The 17,084-nt window shown below is 35.6% G+C and overlaps 1 protein-coding gene across 6 annotated transcripts in view; it reads left to right on the top strand.

Moving 5' to 3' along the window:
* Sec22a (SEC22 homolog A, vesicle trafficking protein) overlaps positions 1–17,084 on the top strand; it is a 90,921-nt gene that overhangs the window by 53,204 nt on the left and 20,633 nt on the right. For 4 of the 6 annotated variants that reach the window (XM_078044112.1, XM_013364568.4, XM_078044111.1 and 1 more), the window contains one exon: positions 6,877–6,942. The exons of 1 other annotated variant lie outside the window; for it this stretch is intronic. In XM_078044112.1, the coding sequence (XP_077900238.1) occupies positions 6,877–6,942 (66 nt within the window). Of the gene's footprint in view, positions 1–1,739; positions 6,615–6,876; positions 6,943–17,084 lie in introns of those variants that run through there. One more of the 6 variants, XM_078044113.1, reaches the window with a different exon arrangement.

The following is a 17,084-nucleotide window of genomic DNA, read 5'->3' as shown; positions in this document are numbered from 1 at the left end:
TCTTAGAGAAAAAAGATACAAAATTGGTGACTTGAGAGCTCTAATTTTAAATTTCTCTTACTAGTCTATTTGATTGTTGATCACAACGTATATTAAAGATCTTTTTTGTTTTCACTGAAGCAGTTGGACCTAGACATACCGTGAGAGCCTTCTTTCTGGTTTATCACTGTGTTGGGAATAATCTCTACAGTTACTGTAGATAATTTTTGGTCAGTACAAATAGATCTTTCTGAGGTTGTCTGCTGTGTAGGCTGGTGTGCAAATCCCAGGACACAGAATTTAAGCCTTTGCCTGTTTTGAAATTACCTGCAATGATATCAGTCAAATCATAGTGCTGATAAAGGAAGGAAAAGACAGTACCCAGATTAAGTATCCTCATTAGGATATCCTCATTCAGGAGTCAGAATTTTGATCTAACAAAAAGTATGTGGTGTGCTTTCTGAGTGAATAACTTAAAGATATTACTAAAGTGTTTTAAGGTCTTTAATTCTAAATACTATTTAGAATGCTAAAAATAATTGCTACATTTATCTTCTAGCATGTAATTTTATGTTTGAGGTACATTGAATTTGAGGACCCACATGGATCAGCATTCCTATTATAAATGGACACCGTACCTTTATTTTATTGTGGTGCTGAGGATTTAACCCAGTGTCTCACGCATTAGGCAAGTGTTCTACCTGAGCCCCATTTACCTGAGCCCCAATCCCAACCCCTATATTGTCAATGTTAAGATTCAGCATACGTTTCTTCTAGATTAATAACTGCCTCTTAGGGTGATAGTGAGGAGTTTATTAAAATATGTAGCAATGATTTTTTTTTTGTATTTGTGTCTAAATTCAGGCGGAAGAGATTTAGGATGAGTGTAGCTTTTTTTTTTTTAATTGTAAATTTGCTTTAGTGTTCCATAGTAATTTATAAAATAAATTATTTTGACTTCCTGGGCTTGGGTTGTGGCTTAGTGGTGAGTGCTCCCTCGCCTAGCACAAGTGAGGCATGGGTTTGATCCTCAGCACCACATAAAAATAAATAAATAAAAATAAAGACATTGTGTTTACCCACATCTAAAAAAAAATTTTAAAAAAATTATTTTGAGGGCTGGGGATGTGGCTCAAGCGGTAGCGCGCTCGCCTGGCATGCGTGCGGCCCGGGTTTGATCTTCAGCACCACATACAAACAAAGATGTTGTGTCCGCCGATAACTAAAATAGAAATATTAAAATTCTCTCTCTCTCTCTCTCTCCCTCTTTCACTCTCTCTTTAAAAAAAATATTTTGACTTTCTAACTTTGTTCTGATTTTAGAGATGTTAATTGTTATTGTAAATTGACAACTCATGTATGCATAAACTTTATCACAATGGCTTATATTACCTATATTCCTTTAAGGATCAGCCTTGAAACAGTATTAATTACACTTATGTTATCCTAGAAGTAATTTACGTATGGTATTTTAGAAAAACATTGAGTCCTCTGATAACAGCAGTAGAAATGCTGGCTTGTAAATCAGGTTACCTGGGTCTTCTCTGCAAGTACAATAATTAACTTCATGACCATTGGAGGTGACTTTACCTTCTTGGATCTCATCTTCCTATTCTGCAGGAGGAAGGTTTTAGACTGCATGAGTCAAGGACTACTTCAGTACCAATGCTGTCAGCTTCTCTGATTCTAAAAGTATAGTAGCTACTATAAAGCAGAAGTAATCAACTTGCTTTATTTCTTGTCTTCTTTATTTCCTATAGACTTGTTAACACCTTGGAAAGTACAGAACTGCTGAAGCTCAACAGAAGTTTTTGATTTATTTAGTGGCATAATATCAATGCTAAGATGCAGTGCTTGATTTCTTTCAAAGAAATAAAAACATTTTTCCTTTTTCTATATCCATTCATTGTTAAAGAATTAGGATAATATGTGTAAATAAAATTAAAATTGTTCCCCAATTTTGCCTGATATAGACATTTATGTTGATATATATAAAGTATACATGAGCATATATGTATGTAATAATATTTTGTCCTTTTCCACTCCATATTAGTAAGAGAATGTTTCCTAATTATTTTAAACATTTTAATGATATCATTTTAGTGTATTTTATGACTATTGTGTAATCTTTACTTAAAAAAAAATTCTTTCCTTTTGTTTTCAAAACAAAATATTGATACCCTAGCATCCTCATAGGTGAATAGTGATGTTTTTAAAATTTTTATTTAAACTTCTTACCTGTATTCCCCCTTTCCCTGGCTCTGCCAAACTCCTTCTGCCTTCTTCTCTGCCTCTATTCCCCATTCCTTCCGCCTATTCCCACTCTGTCCCCATGCCTAAGCCCTGACCACCTTCCCATGCTCACCTGCTTTTTGTTTGTTTCTTCTCTATGGGCTCTTTTCCTGCAGCCCTGCTGTACTTTGATAAATAAAAACAAAACCAAAAAAAACTTTGATTATGTTCTCTCCTAATTTTTTGAAAAAGTAAACTACATGTGTTGTCCCATTCCCTTACCCTTTGTTTTTTTTATTCCACCATGATCTCTTCTCTATCCCCATAATACTCAGACACCAACCATTAAGCTCACCAGTATCCTGATTGCCACACTCTGCATCTAATCTCAGGGTCCTTGTATGTTTTCTCTGCCTTATCTCATTTATCATCTAGTTTCTCCTTTTAAAAATAACACATTTAATTTCAAAGAAAAATGTTTACTTTAGAAAACCTAGAAGTAGCTGGGGATGTAGTTTAGTGGTAGACTACTGCCTACTATATGCTAGGCCCTGGGTTCAATCCCCAGTACCACAAAGAAAACAGAAGCAAATAAAACAAATCAGTCTTATTAATTCCATGTATTACATTCTTCTTGACAAGCTCTCATCCCTTCATTTCCATGCAGCCATTTTCTTCACTGTTGTTTTTTCTTTCTCTTCCTTTTCCTGTTTGTTGTATAAACTTTCTTCTTCCACTTTTTTCCTTTAAACACACACACACACACACACACACACACACACACACACACACAGTCTCCCTCTTTGTTGCTTTCCTCTCTCTCCAGTATTCTGTTGTTGGTTTGATAGTCTTCTAACTATACCTTCTCTTTGGACAATGGTTTTTTTAAAAAGTTAATGTATATGCATGCATGCATACATACATATATAACAATAAAACATACTGTAATTTTTTTGTTTGTGCTGGCGATTGAACTCAGGGACCAGTACATAATAAGCATATTCTTTATCTCTGGGCTATACCCTCAGTCCCTATGCATGACAAATTTGAAAGCCTACAGAGGTTGATATGTAATTTTCATAAAAAATAATTCTCTTCCCATTTCTTTTCCTCAGTGTCAACCACTGGTTTATACCACTAGAGAAATTATGTGCTAATATTTATGTATTTATATATTTACTTATTCTTCTAAATTTTTGTTGTATAAATGGTGGTAGTATTAGTACTGTTCTGATCTTTTCATCTCAGTACAGAGATGTCTATTCTGTTCTTTTTAGTGGCTACGTGGCATTTTTTTCCCTTTTTATTTGCCTTTCCCCCATGCTGCACAACATCCTATTTTGAAAGAATTTAAACTTATATAAAAGTTTGAAAAACAATGCAGTTAACATCTATTGTATATACCTACCTTTCTTTTCTTCTGAATTATTTAAAAGTGAAATTGTAGATATCATTATAGTTTATTCCAAAATTATTCAGTACGTTGATCTTAAGAGCTAAGGTATTTTCTTACTAATTACATACCCTTTTGACAATAAAGGAATTTAAGATCGGTGCAGTTTTACTAGTAGAAAATCTCTCCATAGTTGCTGCCAAAATATCCTTTGTACTATTTTTTTTTCTCTTTCTCTTTCTGTCCAGTTGAGGAGCCAGTCAAGAATTAAGACTTGTACTTAGTTGTCATAGGCCTCCCCTTTATCTACTATTTAAGTAGATGGCTACCAAACTAGATTTCCAAACTTTTTCCTGAAGCAGACCTAGATATCTGCTAATTGCTATTATTTGGATGTCCCTCTTGTAGTTCCAAAATAGCATGTTGAAAATGAGCTCAATATTTTCTGCTCCCAAATTACTTTCTCTCTATATTCCCAACTTAGTGCATGACAGCATTCATTTATTGCCTAAACAAGAAACACTGGAGTCATCCCGCCCTCCTCTTTAAGACTGTGCAGTTCTTTTTGCCTACAGTTCTTTTCCTACCTTGTCTACCTGTACATTACCCAGGTTAAGCTCTATTTCCTGTGGAAAGGTTTCCCTGACTCTTTTCTTCTCCAGGCAGAATGAGATGCATCTTCAATGGACTCTCCCAGTCCCTCATGTGTGCGTGCATTACATCGGTTAGTTAGAAGAAACTGTTGATTTATGATCTAACCCCTGCTTTTTTTTCCCCCATGGTGGTGAGGATTAAACCCAAGACCTCATGTATGATAGACAAGTGCTCTAACAATGAGTTGCATCTCCAACCTGTGATCTGCCATCTTAATCAAGAGTGTGAGCACCTTGAATCAACATGGTCTTTATTATTTTCTGTCCTAGGTCTAGTAACACAGTACCTGGCTTATAAGTGCTTAGTGAATATTTATTTATTGAGGGGAAGAATGTGTTTTTTCATAAAAAAAGAATGTGTTTTCAAAGAACAATTCAATTTGGCCTACATTTATTGAATTCCTACTGTTTGTGCACAGTTTTATGTGCCAGCTGCTTTTCTTTGTTTTTTGAAATATTTCCTCAAAAGAGAAAATTAAAGTTAAGTAAATGGTCTAAAATAATGCAGCTTATAAAGAAATATTTGAACACAGGTCTGACTCCAGAAACATGTGTTTATGTGTTCCAAAGACAAAAGAGTTTTAAAATGATAGTGTAAATTTAGAGGAAAAATAATATCCAGTTATAGGACACTAATTAAATTATGGTCTCTCCCTACAGTGAAAGGTTATACAATCATTTCACATTCTGTGTTTGAGGAATATTTAATTTGTTGGGAAATTGTTTATGGTATAATGTGAAGTACTAAAAAGCAGTGTATGAAAGTATCATTACACACACTCACACACAGAAAAGGTCAGAAAGAAATACCTGCAAGGTTTAATAGTAATTCTCCCTAGAACTATATTTATGGACTGTATAAATTCTTCTTTGGGTAATCTATATTTTCCACATTCTCTACAATGAGCATGAACTTTTATAATTAGGAAAAAGATCATTTAGAAAATAAAGGACTAAAAAATATTAAGCAGAACTTTTTTAAAATCTTAGAATTATTAAAGTAGAAAGGTTTCATGTTGACCTTCCTTGCCTCTGGAGTAGTATTGTCCTAAGCATCCAAGAGATATTAATGTTTCCTTTTTTTTTTAAAAAAATCTATCTATCTAGTTATTTTTTATGTGGTGCTGAGGATCAAACCCAGTGCCTCACACTTGCAAGGCAAGCTCTCTGCCGCTGAGCTACAGCCCCAGCACTTTAATGGTACTTATTTTAAGATCTTCTCCTTAGGATAAGTCACTCTCCCCCTGCCTTACAGACAGTTGTGTGGCCAATAACCAATTCAAAAGGAATTTTCTCTTTTATACTGTCTTATGAAGACATGGTCATGAGAGACCCTCCTGTGTCTTGTGGGATTTTTCATTATATAAAGATATTTTTTCTAAAACAAAAAATGGCCAAATTTAATGTTCCTATATGGAAGAAAAACAGACTATACCTGGCTAGATTTTTTATGTTTTACTTCGTAAATACATTGAAAGAAATTAATGCATGTAGATATTTAAGAAAGTCCAAAATAAATAGGAAAGCCTGGGTGATTACATGTTTCCATTCATTTTCTTTTCCAAGAAATATTTCACACATGATCTGTTTTTCCTCTGGTTCGCTATTTTCCACCGTAGCACACATGACTGACTAGTCCTGACTTTTCTCATTGGGATTTAGCACACTCTAGTGGACAGTGGCTTTTCAGCTTTCACATTTTTTTTTTTTAATCATGTCAAATTATTTTATTGGACAATTTAGTGATATGCTTACTAGGTTGTAAAGTTTGTCAGTTTTTGTTTGTGTCAAGTAGTGGCCCTCATGAGCAGAAATAACTTGTCAGCTGCTGGGGTATTGTGCATTTTAAGCAGATTCTTAACAGAAAGAACAGAGAGAGGCTTGTTGCTTTCTGAGGGAACTTTTCTCCAGTGGTTTTCACCCTCTCTTGAGTGAAATAAAATTGATTGGGGAGGCCAAGAGACAGAGAACATTTGTAGTCTTTGGTTTCCCATTCCTTGGGTCTTGTGATATATTTTACTTTTGTATTTTAGAATTCTTGAGGCTTTTTTTTTGGTGGGGGGTGGGGGGGCAGAGTGGAACCCAGGCATACTCAGCCACTGAGCCACATCCCCAGCCCTTTTAATTTTTTTTTTTTTAAATTTTGAGGCAGGGTCTCACTAAGTTGCTTAGGGTCTTGCTAGTTGCTGAGGTTGGCCTTGAACTCACCACCAGCTCCTGGAATTTCTGGGATTACAAGTTTGTGCCACCGCACTTGGCTCTTGAGATTTTTATGTACCACTTTGTAATGTTTTTGACTGTGAATAAACAAAAAATTTTAAAAAAGCATTTTTTTCCTTTCTTTTTTTTTTTTTTTTCATTGGGAGCACTGAGGATCGGATCCAGGGGTGCTTTACCACTGAGGGACATCCTGTCCTTTTTATTTTAAGATAGTGTCTCTTTTAGTTGCTGAGAGCCTCGCTAGATGCTGAAGCTGACCTCAAACTAAGATCCTCCTACCTCAGCCTCCTGAGTTGCTGGGATTACAGGCATGTGCCACAGTGCCTGACTCTAGAGGATTATTTTTGGAAATAGGTTTATACCAGGAAAAAAAGTAATCTTTCATTTTGTGTTTTACAGAGTGATGGTGAGGATTTTAATTATATCATTGCATTTTTTCTTGGAACAGCAGCTTGCCTTTACCAGGTAGGTTCTCTCCTATTTTTAAGAAATTGCTTGGCCTTTATTGTCTAATAATTGCTTGTGTGTTTTAAATAAAAAATAATTTCTGAATTCTTGGCCTCTCTTTTAATTTGAACCTGTAACCTTTGTGACCTATATCTCCATTTTGAGTGGTCATAGATCCCACTGAATTTAATGTAGACCTTCTTACTGTGTTGGGATTTCAGAGGTGGTATGAATCATCCTGTGGCAGGAAAGGCTACTTCTAGATTTCCTGGTGATTAGTTATTCAGTTTCCAGTCTCTATATATACTCCAGGCTGAGGATTTTAAACTTTAGGGAAAGTTTTTGAGTAGAGAGTGACACAGAAAAAACAGAATTCTGGGATTTTTAAATTTAGCAGTGATGAATAAGATGTATTATAAGAGTAGAAAAACTGAAGGCAAGGAAATCAGTTGGGAGGTGATCCTGTTATTACAGGCAGAAAATTAGGAGAGTCTAAACTGTGATAATGACAGTAAGGTTAGGAAAATACTGTCATGGAAAAAGAAGATCCACTAGGACTTGAAGACCAAATAGAGAAGAGATTTAGAGAGGGAAAAGCTTTTATACCTGAATGATATAGAGATTCTTCCAAGGCCAGAGAAAGAGCAGATTTGTAGGAAAGGGCTGAATAACCATGCCAGTGACCCAAACTCAGGAATATTTTTTTGTTACAACATGTTAGAGCAAGCAAGACCTCTTGACCTAACATTTATAAGAACACGTTCCTCTGATTTATAACGAAAAAAAGGACTCAGGACTACAAATATGAGGCTATCTGAAATTCTATAGATATTTTTAGGGAAATATTTTGATGAAAATATGTATTTGAATTTTATATAAATACATACTAGAAATTTTAGTTTAATTCTTCCCATTTAAAAAAAAATAAATCTCTTAATATTTCCTTGCTATTCAATTCAGGATTTTTCTGTCAATTTTGATAGGTATCAATATGAATGATACTTCATGCAGGTAATGTGAAAACTTATCTTTGGTAGTGTCACATAGTGCTTTAATTTTATGAACTATTCTTATATAGATTTTATCCTTTCAGCCCAGTAATCTTGTCTTTCAAAGGATATTATCTTACTTTTGAAAATTATAAAACTGAGGCAGTTTCAGTGCTATTCCAGAAAGTGGAAAAATCAGGATTTAACTGTTTTCAGATTTTATATGTCAGGTTATTTCTACTATATCAAGCTGTCTTTAATCTAAAACAAATCCTAATTTGTATAATTTTTATAATATTATATAGTTATAATTTTATAACAGATGCATGATTTCATTTGATTCTAAAACAATATGAGGTATTAACTTTAAAATAATTTCATGAATAATCATTCTTTTAGAATGTAAGCTTTGCCTTATTAAAATAATTTTAAATGCATAATAATAGTGGCAGAATACAATGAACTCTTACATTGCACTAAACCCCTTATCCTCACTGTACCATTAAATCCTCATAGAAAGCTCCACATTGAGCCTATTGTCATCACCATCTTTCATTGAGGTCTCAACAGTTCTCATAGCTAGTTAGTGATTTGAACCTTTATCTGTGTAACTCTAGAACCAGGTGCTCTGTATGGTGGGCATACCTCTTGTATTTCTCAGAACAGTTTTAAGAGTTGCCTCAGGGTGGAGCAGTGTCACTCAGGTATTCTTTTAAAAAAAATTCATGTTTTAAGGAAAAAAAGTGCAAAAAATTTTTTCCTTATACAGACAGGCATGAAACTGCCTGCTTTTCAAATATGCTAAGCTCAGTAGTAATAACACTGTTTTCTGAAGTTATATTTTACTATATAAAATGTTTTATCTCCAATTGTAAGGATGTGTTTTAATAAATTAGGTCAGACTTGAATGGCTATACCTACATGGATTTTTACCTTTTTCTCCAGGATGCAGATGCTTATGGAAGCACAGGACTAATTTTCCTCCTTTGTAGTGCTGAGGATGGAACCCAGGTCCTTGCACAGGCTAGGCAAACACTTCACCTCTGAGCTACCCCCTTAACCCTTAGGACTAATCTTTTTTTTTTTAATTGGTTGTTCAAAACATTACAAAGCTCTTGACATATCATATTTCATGCATTAGATTCAAGAGGGTTATGAATTCCCATTTTTACCCCAAATACAGATTGCAGAGTCACATCGGTTACACATCCACATTTTTACATAATGCCATATTAGTAACTGTTGTATTCTGCTACCTTTCCTATCCTCTACTATCCCCCCTCCCCTCCCCTCCCCTCTTTTATCTCTACCCCATCTACTGTAATTCATTTCTCCTTGTTTTTTTTTCCCATTCCCCTCACAACCTCTTATATGTAATTTTGTATAACAATGAGGGTCTCCTTCCATTTCCATGCAGTTTCCCTTTTCTCTCCCTTTCCCTCCCACCTCATGTCTCTGTTTAATGTTAATCTTTTCCTCCTGCTCTTCCTCCCTGTTCTGTTCTTAGTTGCTCTCATTATATCAAAGAAAACATTTGGCATTTGTTTTTTAGGGATTGGCTAGCTTCACTTAGCATAATCTGCTCTAGTGCCATCCATTTCCATGCAAATTCCATGATTTTGTCATTTTTTTAGTGCTGCTGTAGTACTCCATTGTGTATAAATGCCACATTTTTTTTTTATCCATTCATCTATTGAAGGGCATCTGGATTGGTTCCACAGTCTAGCTATTGTGAATTGTGCTGCTATGAACATCGATGTGGCAGTATCCCTGTAGTACGCTCTTTTAAGGTCTTCAGGGAATAGTCTGAGAAGGGCAATAGCTGGGTCAAATGGTGGTTCCATTCCCAGCTTTCCCAGGAATCTCCATACTGCTTTCCAAATTGGCTGCACCAGTTTGCAGTCCCACCAGCAATGTACAAGAGTACCCTTTTCCCCACATCCTCGCCAGCACTTGTTGTTGTTTGACTTCATAATAGCTGCCAATCTTACCGGAGTGAGATGGTATCTTAGGGAGGTTTTTGATTTGCATTTCTCTGACTGCTAGAGATGGTGAGCATTTTTTCATGTACTTGTTGATTGATTGTATGTCCTCCTCTGAGAAGTGTCTGTTCAGGTCCTTGGCCCATTTGTTGATTGGGTTATTTGTTATCTTATTGTTTAATTTTTTTGACTTCTTTGTATACTCTGGAATTAGGGCTCTATCTGAAGTGTGAGGAGTAAAAATTTGTTCCCATGATGTAGGCTCCCTGTTTACCCCTCTTATTGTTTCTCTTGCTGAGAAAAAACTTTTTAGTTTAAGTAAGTCCTATTTGTTGATTCTTGTTATTAACTCTTGTGCTATGGGTGTCCTATTAAGGAATTTGGAGCCTGACTCCACAATATGCAGATTGGAGCCAACTTTTTCTTTTATCAGATGCACAGTCTCTGATTTGATATCAAGCTCCTTGATCCATTTTGAGTTAACTTTTGTGCATGGCGAGAGGAGGGGATTCAGTTTCATTTTGTTGCGTATGGATTTCCAGTTTTCCCAGCACCATTTGTTGAAGATGCTATCCTTCCTCCATTGCATGCTTTTAGCCCCCTTATCAAATATAAGATAGGTGTAACTTTGTGGATTAGTCTTTGTGTCCTCTATTCTGTACCATTGGTCCACCCGCCTGTTTTGGTACCAGTACCATGCTGGTTTTGTTACTATTGCTCAGTAATATAGTTTGAAATCTGGTATCGCTATACCGCCTGATTCACACTTCCTGCTTAGAGTTGTTTTTGCTACTCTGGGTCTTTTATTTTTCCATATGAATTTCATGATTGCTTTATCTATTTCTACAAGAAATGCCATTGGGATTTTGATTGGCATTGCATTGAACCTATAGAGAACTTTTGGCAATATCGCCATTTTGATGATGTTAGTTCTGCCTATCCATGAACAGGGTATATTTTTCCATCTTCTAAAATCTTCTTCTATTTCTCTCTTTAGGGTTCTGTAGTTTTCATTGTATAAATCTTTTACCTCTTTTGTTAGGTTGATTCCCAAGTTTTTTTTTTTTTTGAGGATATTGTGAATAGAGTGTTTTTCCTCATTTCCGTTTCAAAAGTTTTGTCGCTGATATACAGAAATACCTTTGATTTATGCATGTTGATTTTATATCCTGCCACTTTGCTGAATTCATTTATTAGTTCTAGTAGTTTTTTTGTAGACCCTTTTGGGTCTTCTAGGTATAGAATCATGTCATCCACAAATGGTAATTTAAGTTCTTCTTTTCCTATTTTTATGCCTTTAATTTCTTTCGTCTGTCTAATTGCTCTAGCCAGTGTTTCGAGAACTATATTGAATAGAAGTGGTGATAGAGGGCATCCCTGTCTTGTTCCAGATTTTAGAGGGAATGCCTTCAATTTTTCTCCATTCAGAATGATGCTAGCTTGAGGCTTAGCATAGATAGCTTTTACAATGTTGGGTTAAGTTCCTGTTATCCCTAGTTTTTCTAATGTTTTGAACATAAAGGGATGCTCTGCTTTGTCGAATGCTTTTTCTGCGTCTATCAAGATGATCATATGGTTTTTATCTTTAAGTCTATTGATGTGGTGAATAACATTTACTGATTTCCTTATATTGAACCATCCTTGCATCCCAGGGATGAATCCTACTTGATCATGGTGCACAATTTTTTTGATGTGTTTTTGTATCTGATTCGCCAGAATTTTATTGAGGATTTTTGCATCTAGGTTCATTAGAGATATTGGTCTGTAGTTTTCTTTCTTTGAGGTGTCTTTGTCTGGTTTCAGAATCAGGGTGATGTTGGCCTCATAGAATGAATTTGGAAGAGCTCCCTCTTTTTCTATTTCCTGAAATAACCTGAAAAGTATTGGTATTAATTCTTCTTGAAAGGTTTTGTAAAATTCTGCTGTATACCCATCTGGTCCTGGGCTTTTCTTGGTTGGTAGTCTTTTGATTGCTTCTTCTATTTCATCCATTGATATTGGTCTGTTCAAATTGTGTATCCTCCTGACTCAGTCTGGGCAAATCATATGACTTACAAAATTTATCGATATCTTCACTATCTTCTATTTTATTGGAATATAGGTTTTCAAAATAATTCCTAATTATCTTCTGTATTTCTGTAGTATCTATTGTGATGTTGCCTTTTTCATCCCGTATGTTAGTAATTTGAGTTCTTTCTCTTCTTCTCTTCGTTAGCATGGCTAAGGGTCTGTCGATCTTATTTATTTTTTCGAAGAACCAACTTTTTGTTTTGTCAATTTTTTCAATAGTTTCTTTTGTTTCCATTTTGTTGATTTCTGCTCTGATTTTAATTATTTCTTTCCTTCTGCTACATTTGCTGTTGTTTTGCTCTTACTTTTCTAGGGCTTTGAGATGAAGTGTGAGCTCATTTATTTGTTGGTTTTTTCTTTTTTTGAGGATTGACCTCCAGGCAATGAATTTCCCTCTTAAAACTGCTTTCATTGTGTCCCATAGATTCCGATATGTTATGTCTGTATTTTCATTTATCTCTAAGAATTTTTTGATTTCCTCCTTTATGTCTTCTGTAACCCATTGATCATTCAATAACATATTGTTCAGTTTCCATGTGATGTAGGATTTTTCTTCCCTTCTTTTATCATTGATTTCCATTTTCATTCCATTATGATCAGATAAAATGCATGGTATTATCTCCACCCCTTTATATTTACTGAGGGTTGCCCTATGGCATAATATATGGTCTGTTTTTGAGAAGGATCCATGTGCTGCTGAGAAAAAAGTATATCCACTTGATGATGGTTGATATATTCTATATATGGCAGTTAAGTCTAGGTTATTGATTGTGATATTGAGTTCTATAGTTTCTTTATTAAATTTTTGTTTGGAGGATCTGTGCAATGGTGAGAGAGGTGTATGGATGTCACCCATAAGTATTGTGTTGTGGTCTATTTGATTCTTGAACTTGAGGAGAGTTTGTTTTATGAACATTGCAGCACCATTATTTGGTGCATAAATATTGATAATTGTTATGTCTTGTTGGTGAATGGTTCCTTTTAACAGTATATAATGTCCTTCCTTATCCCTTTTGATTAACTTAGTCTTGAAGTCGATTTTATTCGATATGATGGCCACCCCTGCTTGCTTATGAGGACCGTGTGTGTGGTATGTTTTTTCCCAACCTTTCACCTTCAGCCTGTGTATGTCTTTTCCAATCAGATGTGTCTCCTGGAGGCAGCATATTGTTGGATTTGTTTTTTTAATCCATGTTACCAGCCTATGTCGCTTTATTGGAGAGTTTAAGCCATTAATATTTAGAGTTACTATTAATATATGGTTTGTACTTCCAGCCATGTTTGATTATTTATCTTTTTCTTTAAATTTAGTTTGTTTCTCCATGATTAGCTTTCCCCCGCCCTCTGTCTTTACTGAGGCACTTCCCACTGATGGTTTTGGTTATTGTTTTTCATTTCTTCCTCATGTAGTGTTTTGCTCAAGATGCAAATGCTGGTTTTCTGGCTGCAAATTCTTTTAACTTTTGTTTATCATGAAAGATTTTTATTTCGTTGTCATACCTGAAGCTTAATTTTGCTGGATAAAAAATTCTTGGTTGGCATCCATTGTCTTTCAGTGTTTGAAATACGTTGTTCCAGGATCTTCTCGCTTTCAGCGTCTGTGATAAAAAATATGTTGTTAACCTTATTGGTTTACCCTGAATATAATCTGCCTCCTTTCTCTTGTAGCTTTTAATATTTTCTCTTTGTTCTGTATATTGGATATCTTCATAACAATGTGTCTTGGCGTTGGTCTACTGTGATTTTTTATGCTCGGTGTCCTATATTCATCTACAATTTGTATATCCATTTCCTTTTTTATTTCTGGAAAGTTTTCTATAGTTATTTCATTCAGCAGGTTGCTCATCCCTTGGTTTGAACCTCTATACCTTCCTCTATCCCGATGACTCTTAAGTTTGGTTTTTTTATGTTATCCCATATCTCTTGGATGTTTTTCTCGTGATTTTTTACCAGCCTTTCTGAGTTGGTTAGACTCTTTTCAAGATGATATATTTTGTCTTCATTATCTGATGTTCTGGCTTCTACTTGCTCCACTCTGTTAGTGATACTCTCATTTGAGTTTTTAATTTGGTTTATAGTTTCCTTCATTTCTAGAATTATTGTTTGTTTTTTTATAATCTCTATTTCCTGATAAAGATGCTTAATTTCTTCTCTTATCTGTTTATGTAATTCATTTTCAATGTGTTCTTTCACTGTTTGAATTTGCTGTCTCATATCTTCTTTAAGGTTCCATTCCATCTGTCTGAGGTATTCCTTGAGTTCTTTATTTGACCATTTTTCTGATGCCTCTAGGTCCTCCTGAATATTTAGGCTGTCCTGCATTGTTTGTACTCCTTTTCTTCCTTGCTTTTTCATGCTGCTCATGTTACTTCTTGTTCTGTTTGACTGCTGAGTTACTGTTTACTCCTATAAATTTATTTGATGCTTGGGAGGAAAGGTATTAGAAGGGAAGGGAAGAAGTCACTAAAGAGAATGAGAGTAAGCAGGTAGAATTCAAGGAAGGGGAAATAAGAAAATTGAAAAGAAATGAAAAGGCAAAAGAAAGAAAATAGAAAAGAAAAAAAGAAAAAAAATTAAAAAGTAATAAAAAAATTAAAATTAAAATATAAAAAAAATTTTAAAAAATTTAAAAAACAACAACAAAAAATGAAAATGAAAAAAACCCAAATAATAAAAAAAATTAATAAATGCAGTCTTAGAGTTTGATTAACTTCTCTTCCAGTAGGTGGAGCTGTGCCTACTGGGCCAAGCTTCTCCTCTCAATACGCAGGAACCAATCACTGTGCAGCAGCTCCTCCTCCCAGACTGGGCGGGTCTCCAATCCTGAGTGCCTAGGGCCTTCTCTTGTGTCTAGTCACTTCCCCACTTTTCTTCAAGCCAGGCCCCGCTCACCGGTGACACTCACCACAATATTGGCTACACACCAGGTCTCCTGCTCCCGGGAGCCCTATTTTCATGAACAACTGGGCACACTCTCCCTGTTTGCCATTCCCTCAGACCCTAAGTTTGTAGAGCTTGGGGCTGAGAACCCTCAGCGAATTTTGCTTGCCCTCCAGTAGCCATGCTCCTGGTAGCTGGTGCGAAAGACCTCAGTTGTCAGCACTGGTGGGAGCGGTATCCGGGAGTTCCGTGCCGCGGGTCCCGAGCCACTCCTGATTCCCTCGGTATGGCCATCGCGCTCACGGGAGAGCTGGGAGGGGCCCTCAAGGTTTCCCTGCTGTGTGGAGCAGGAAGGCTAGGGGGTTACACACCTGTCACCACTGGTTTCAATGATGTTATCTCCTCCACTACATTCTGGTGATGTCAGTTCTCTGCCATGGTGGTATCCCATGCAAATGGTGACAGTTCGTTTCCTTTGCAGGGTGACCAATGCAACGGGTGGGCCCTGACTGGCTCTCCCAATCCCCGTTTCAATCCTGTGACCACTGCCTATGAAGGCTCGGTTGGCATTAACCTCCGTAGGTTCAGAAGGGCAGACCAGTTGTTTCAGTGGGATTGTTTAGTGCTGAGTCACAGCAGTTTGTCTTCGAGAAGCAGGCGAACAGGAGCTTGAATTCAGCCGATCCGGGCTCGTGTGTGTGTTCTGAGAGGCCCAGACTGTTCGCCCCAGATCCATGTCAGCTCAGCATTGCCTAGTGATCCTGAGCAAACAGCATTTAGTGAAATGTTTGTTCATGTCTTTTGCCTATTTTCTAATTGTTTTGTGTATGTGTGTGCATTTTTAATTTTTTAAAACAGTTCTTTATTCTAGAAGTAGTCCTTTGTCAGATATGTAGTTTGCAGTTATCTTTTCTTATTCTGTAGCCTGTCTTTTCATCCTCTTAGGCTCTTTCCTAAAATAAAAATTTTTAATTTTGATAAAGTTCATTTGGTCCATTTTTTCTTTCATGGATTGTGCTTGTAGTGTCAAATCTAAGAACCTACCTGCCTCAGATCCTGAAGTTTTTGAGTCTGTTTGTTTTTTTTTACAAAATATTTTTTTTTTAGTTGCAGATGGACTCAATACCTTTATTTAATTTATTTATTTTTCTGTGGTGCTGAGGATTGAACCCAGGGCTTCATATACATGCAAGGCAAGTGCTCTTCCAGTGAGCCACAACCCCAGCCCTTGTGTGTGTTTTTTTCCAAAAAATTTTTATGTTTTTTACATTTATATTTAAGTTCAAGATGAATGTACATTAATTTTTGTATGAGATGTGCAACTCAGGTCCAAGTTCCTTTTTTTTTTTTTTTAACCTGAGATGGTCGTTTGCTCCAGCAACATTTATTAAAGAAGCCAGTTTTTTCTCCATTGAATTGCTTTTGTCCATTTGTAAATTGGGCATATGTGTGGGACTATTTCTGAGTTCAGAATTATGTTCCATTAATCTGTGTATTTATCTCTTCACCATAGCCACATAACATGATGACTTAAGTCTGAAATTCAGTTTTCTCAATAGTATATCGAGCTATTCAGATTATATGTTTCATATTGGGTAAATTATGGTAGTTTGTAGTTTCTGAGCAAGTGGTTCATTTCATCTAAGTTAGCAAATTTAGATTATAAGTTGGTTCTATCCTTTTGCTGTCTGCAGAATCCCTAGTGATACTGGCAATTGTATCATCTCCTCCTTTGTCAGTCTTATTTGTCAGTTTCATTTTCTTTGATCTTTAAAAAAACAGTTATTAATTTTATTGATTTTCTTCCCTATCATTTTTCTATTTTCAATTTTATTGATTTCTGCTCTTCTTGAGAGAATGGAGTGTTGAATTGTGGATTTTTCTTTCTCATTTCAGTTCTATTTTTGCTTCACATATTTTGCAGCTAGGTTGTTTGGCTTATACACATTTAGAATTGCTGTGTTTTCTTAGCTGATTGACCCATTTATCATTATGTAATGCCCCTCTCTGTCTCTGGTAATTTCCTTTGTTTGAAATATTTTGGTATAGACATACTAATATAGCAGCCACTCTCCTTCTTTTGAATGTTTGTGTGATATATCCTTTTCCTTCCTTTTACTTTCACCTTGCCTCTATCATTTGATACAACTTTTTTTTAGAGAGAAATCTTGCCAATCTGTCTTTTAATTGCTGTATTTAAGCATTTAAAATTATTATGGATATGTTGATTTTAATTTTT

Source organism: Ictidomys tridecemlineatus, chromosome 3 (assembly GCF_052094955.1).
Source record: "Ictidomys tridecemlineatus isolate mIctTri1 chromosome 3, mIctTri1.hap1, whole genome shotgun sequence".
Classification (NCBI taxonomy): Eukaryota; Metazoa; Chordata; class Mammalia; order Rodentia; family Sciuridae; genus Ictidomys; species Ictidomys tridecemlineatus.
This window is presented reverse-complemented; position numbering and strand designations above follow the sequence as displayed.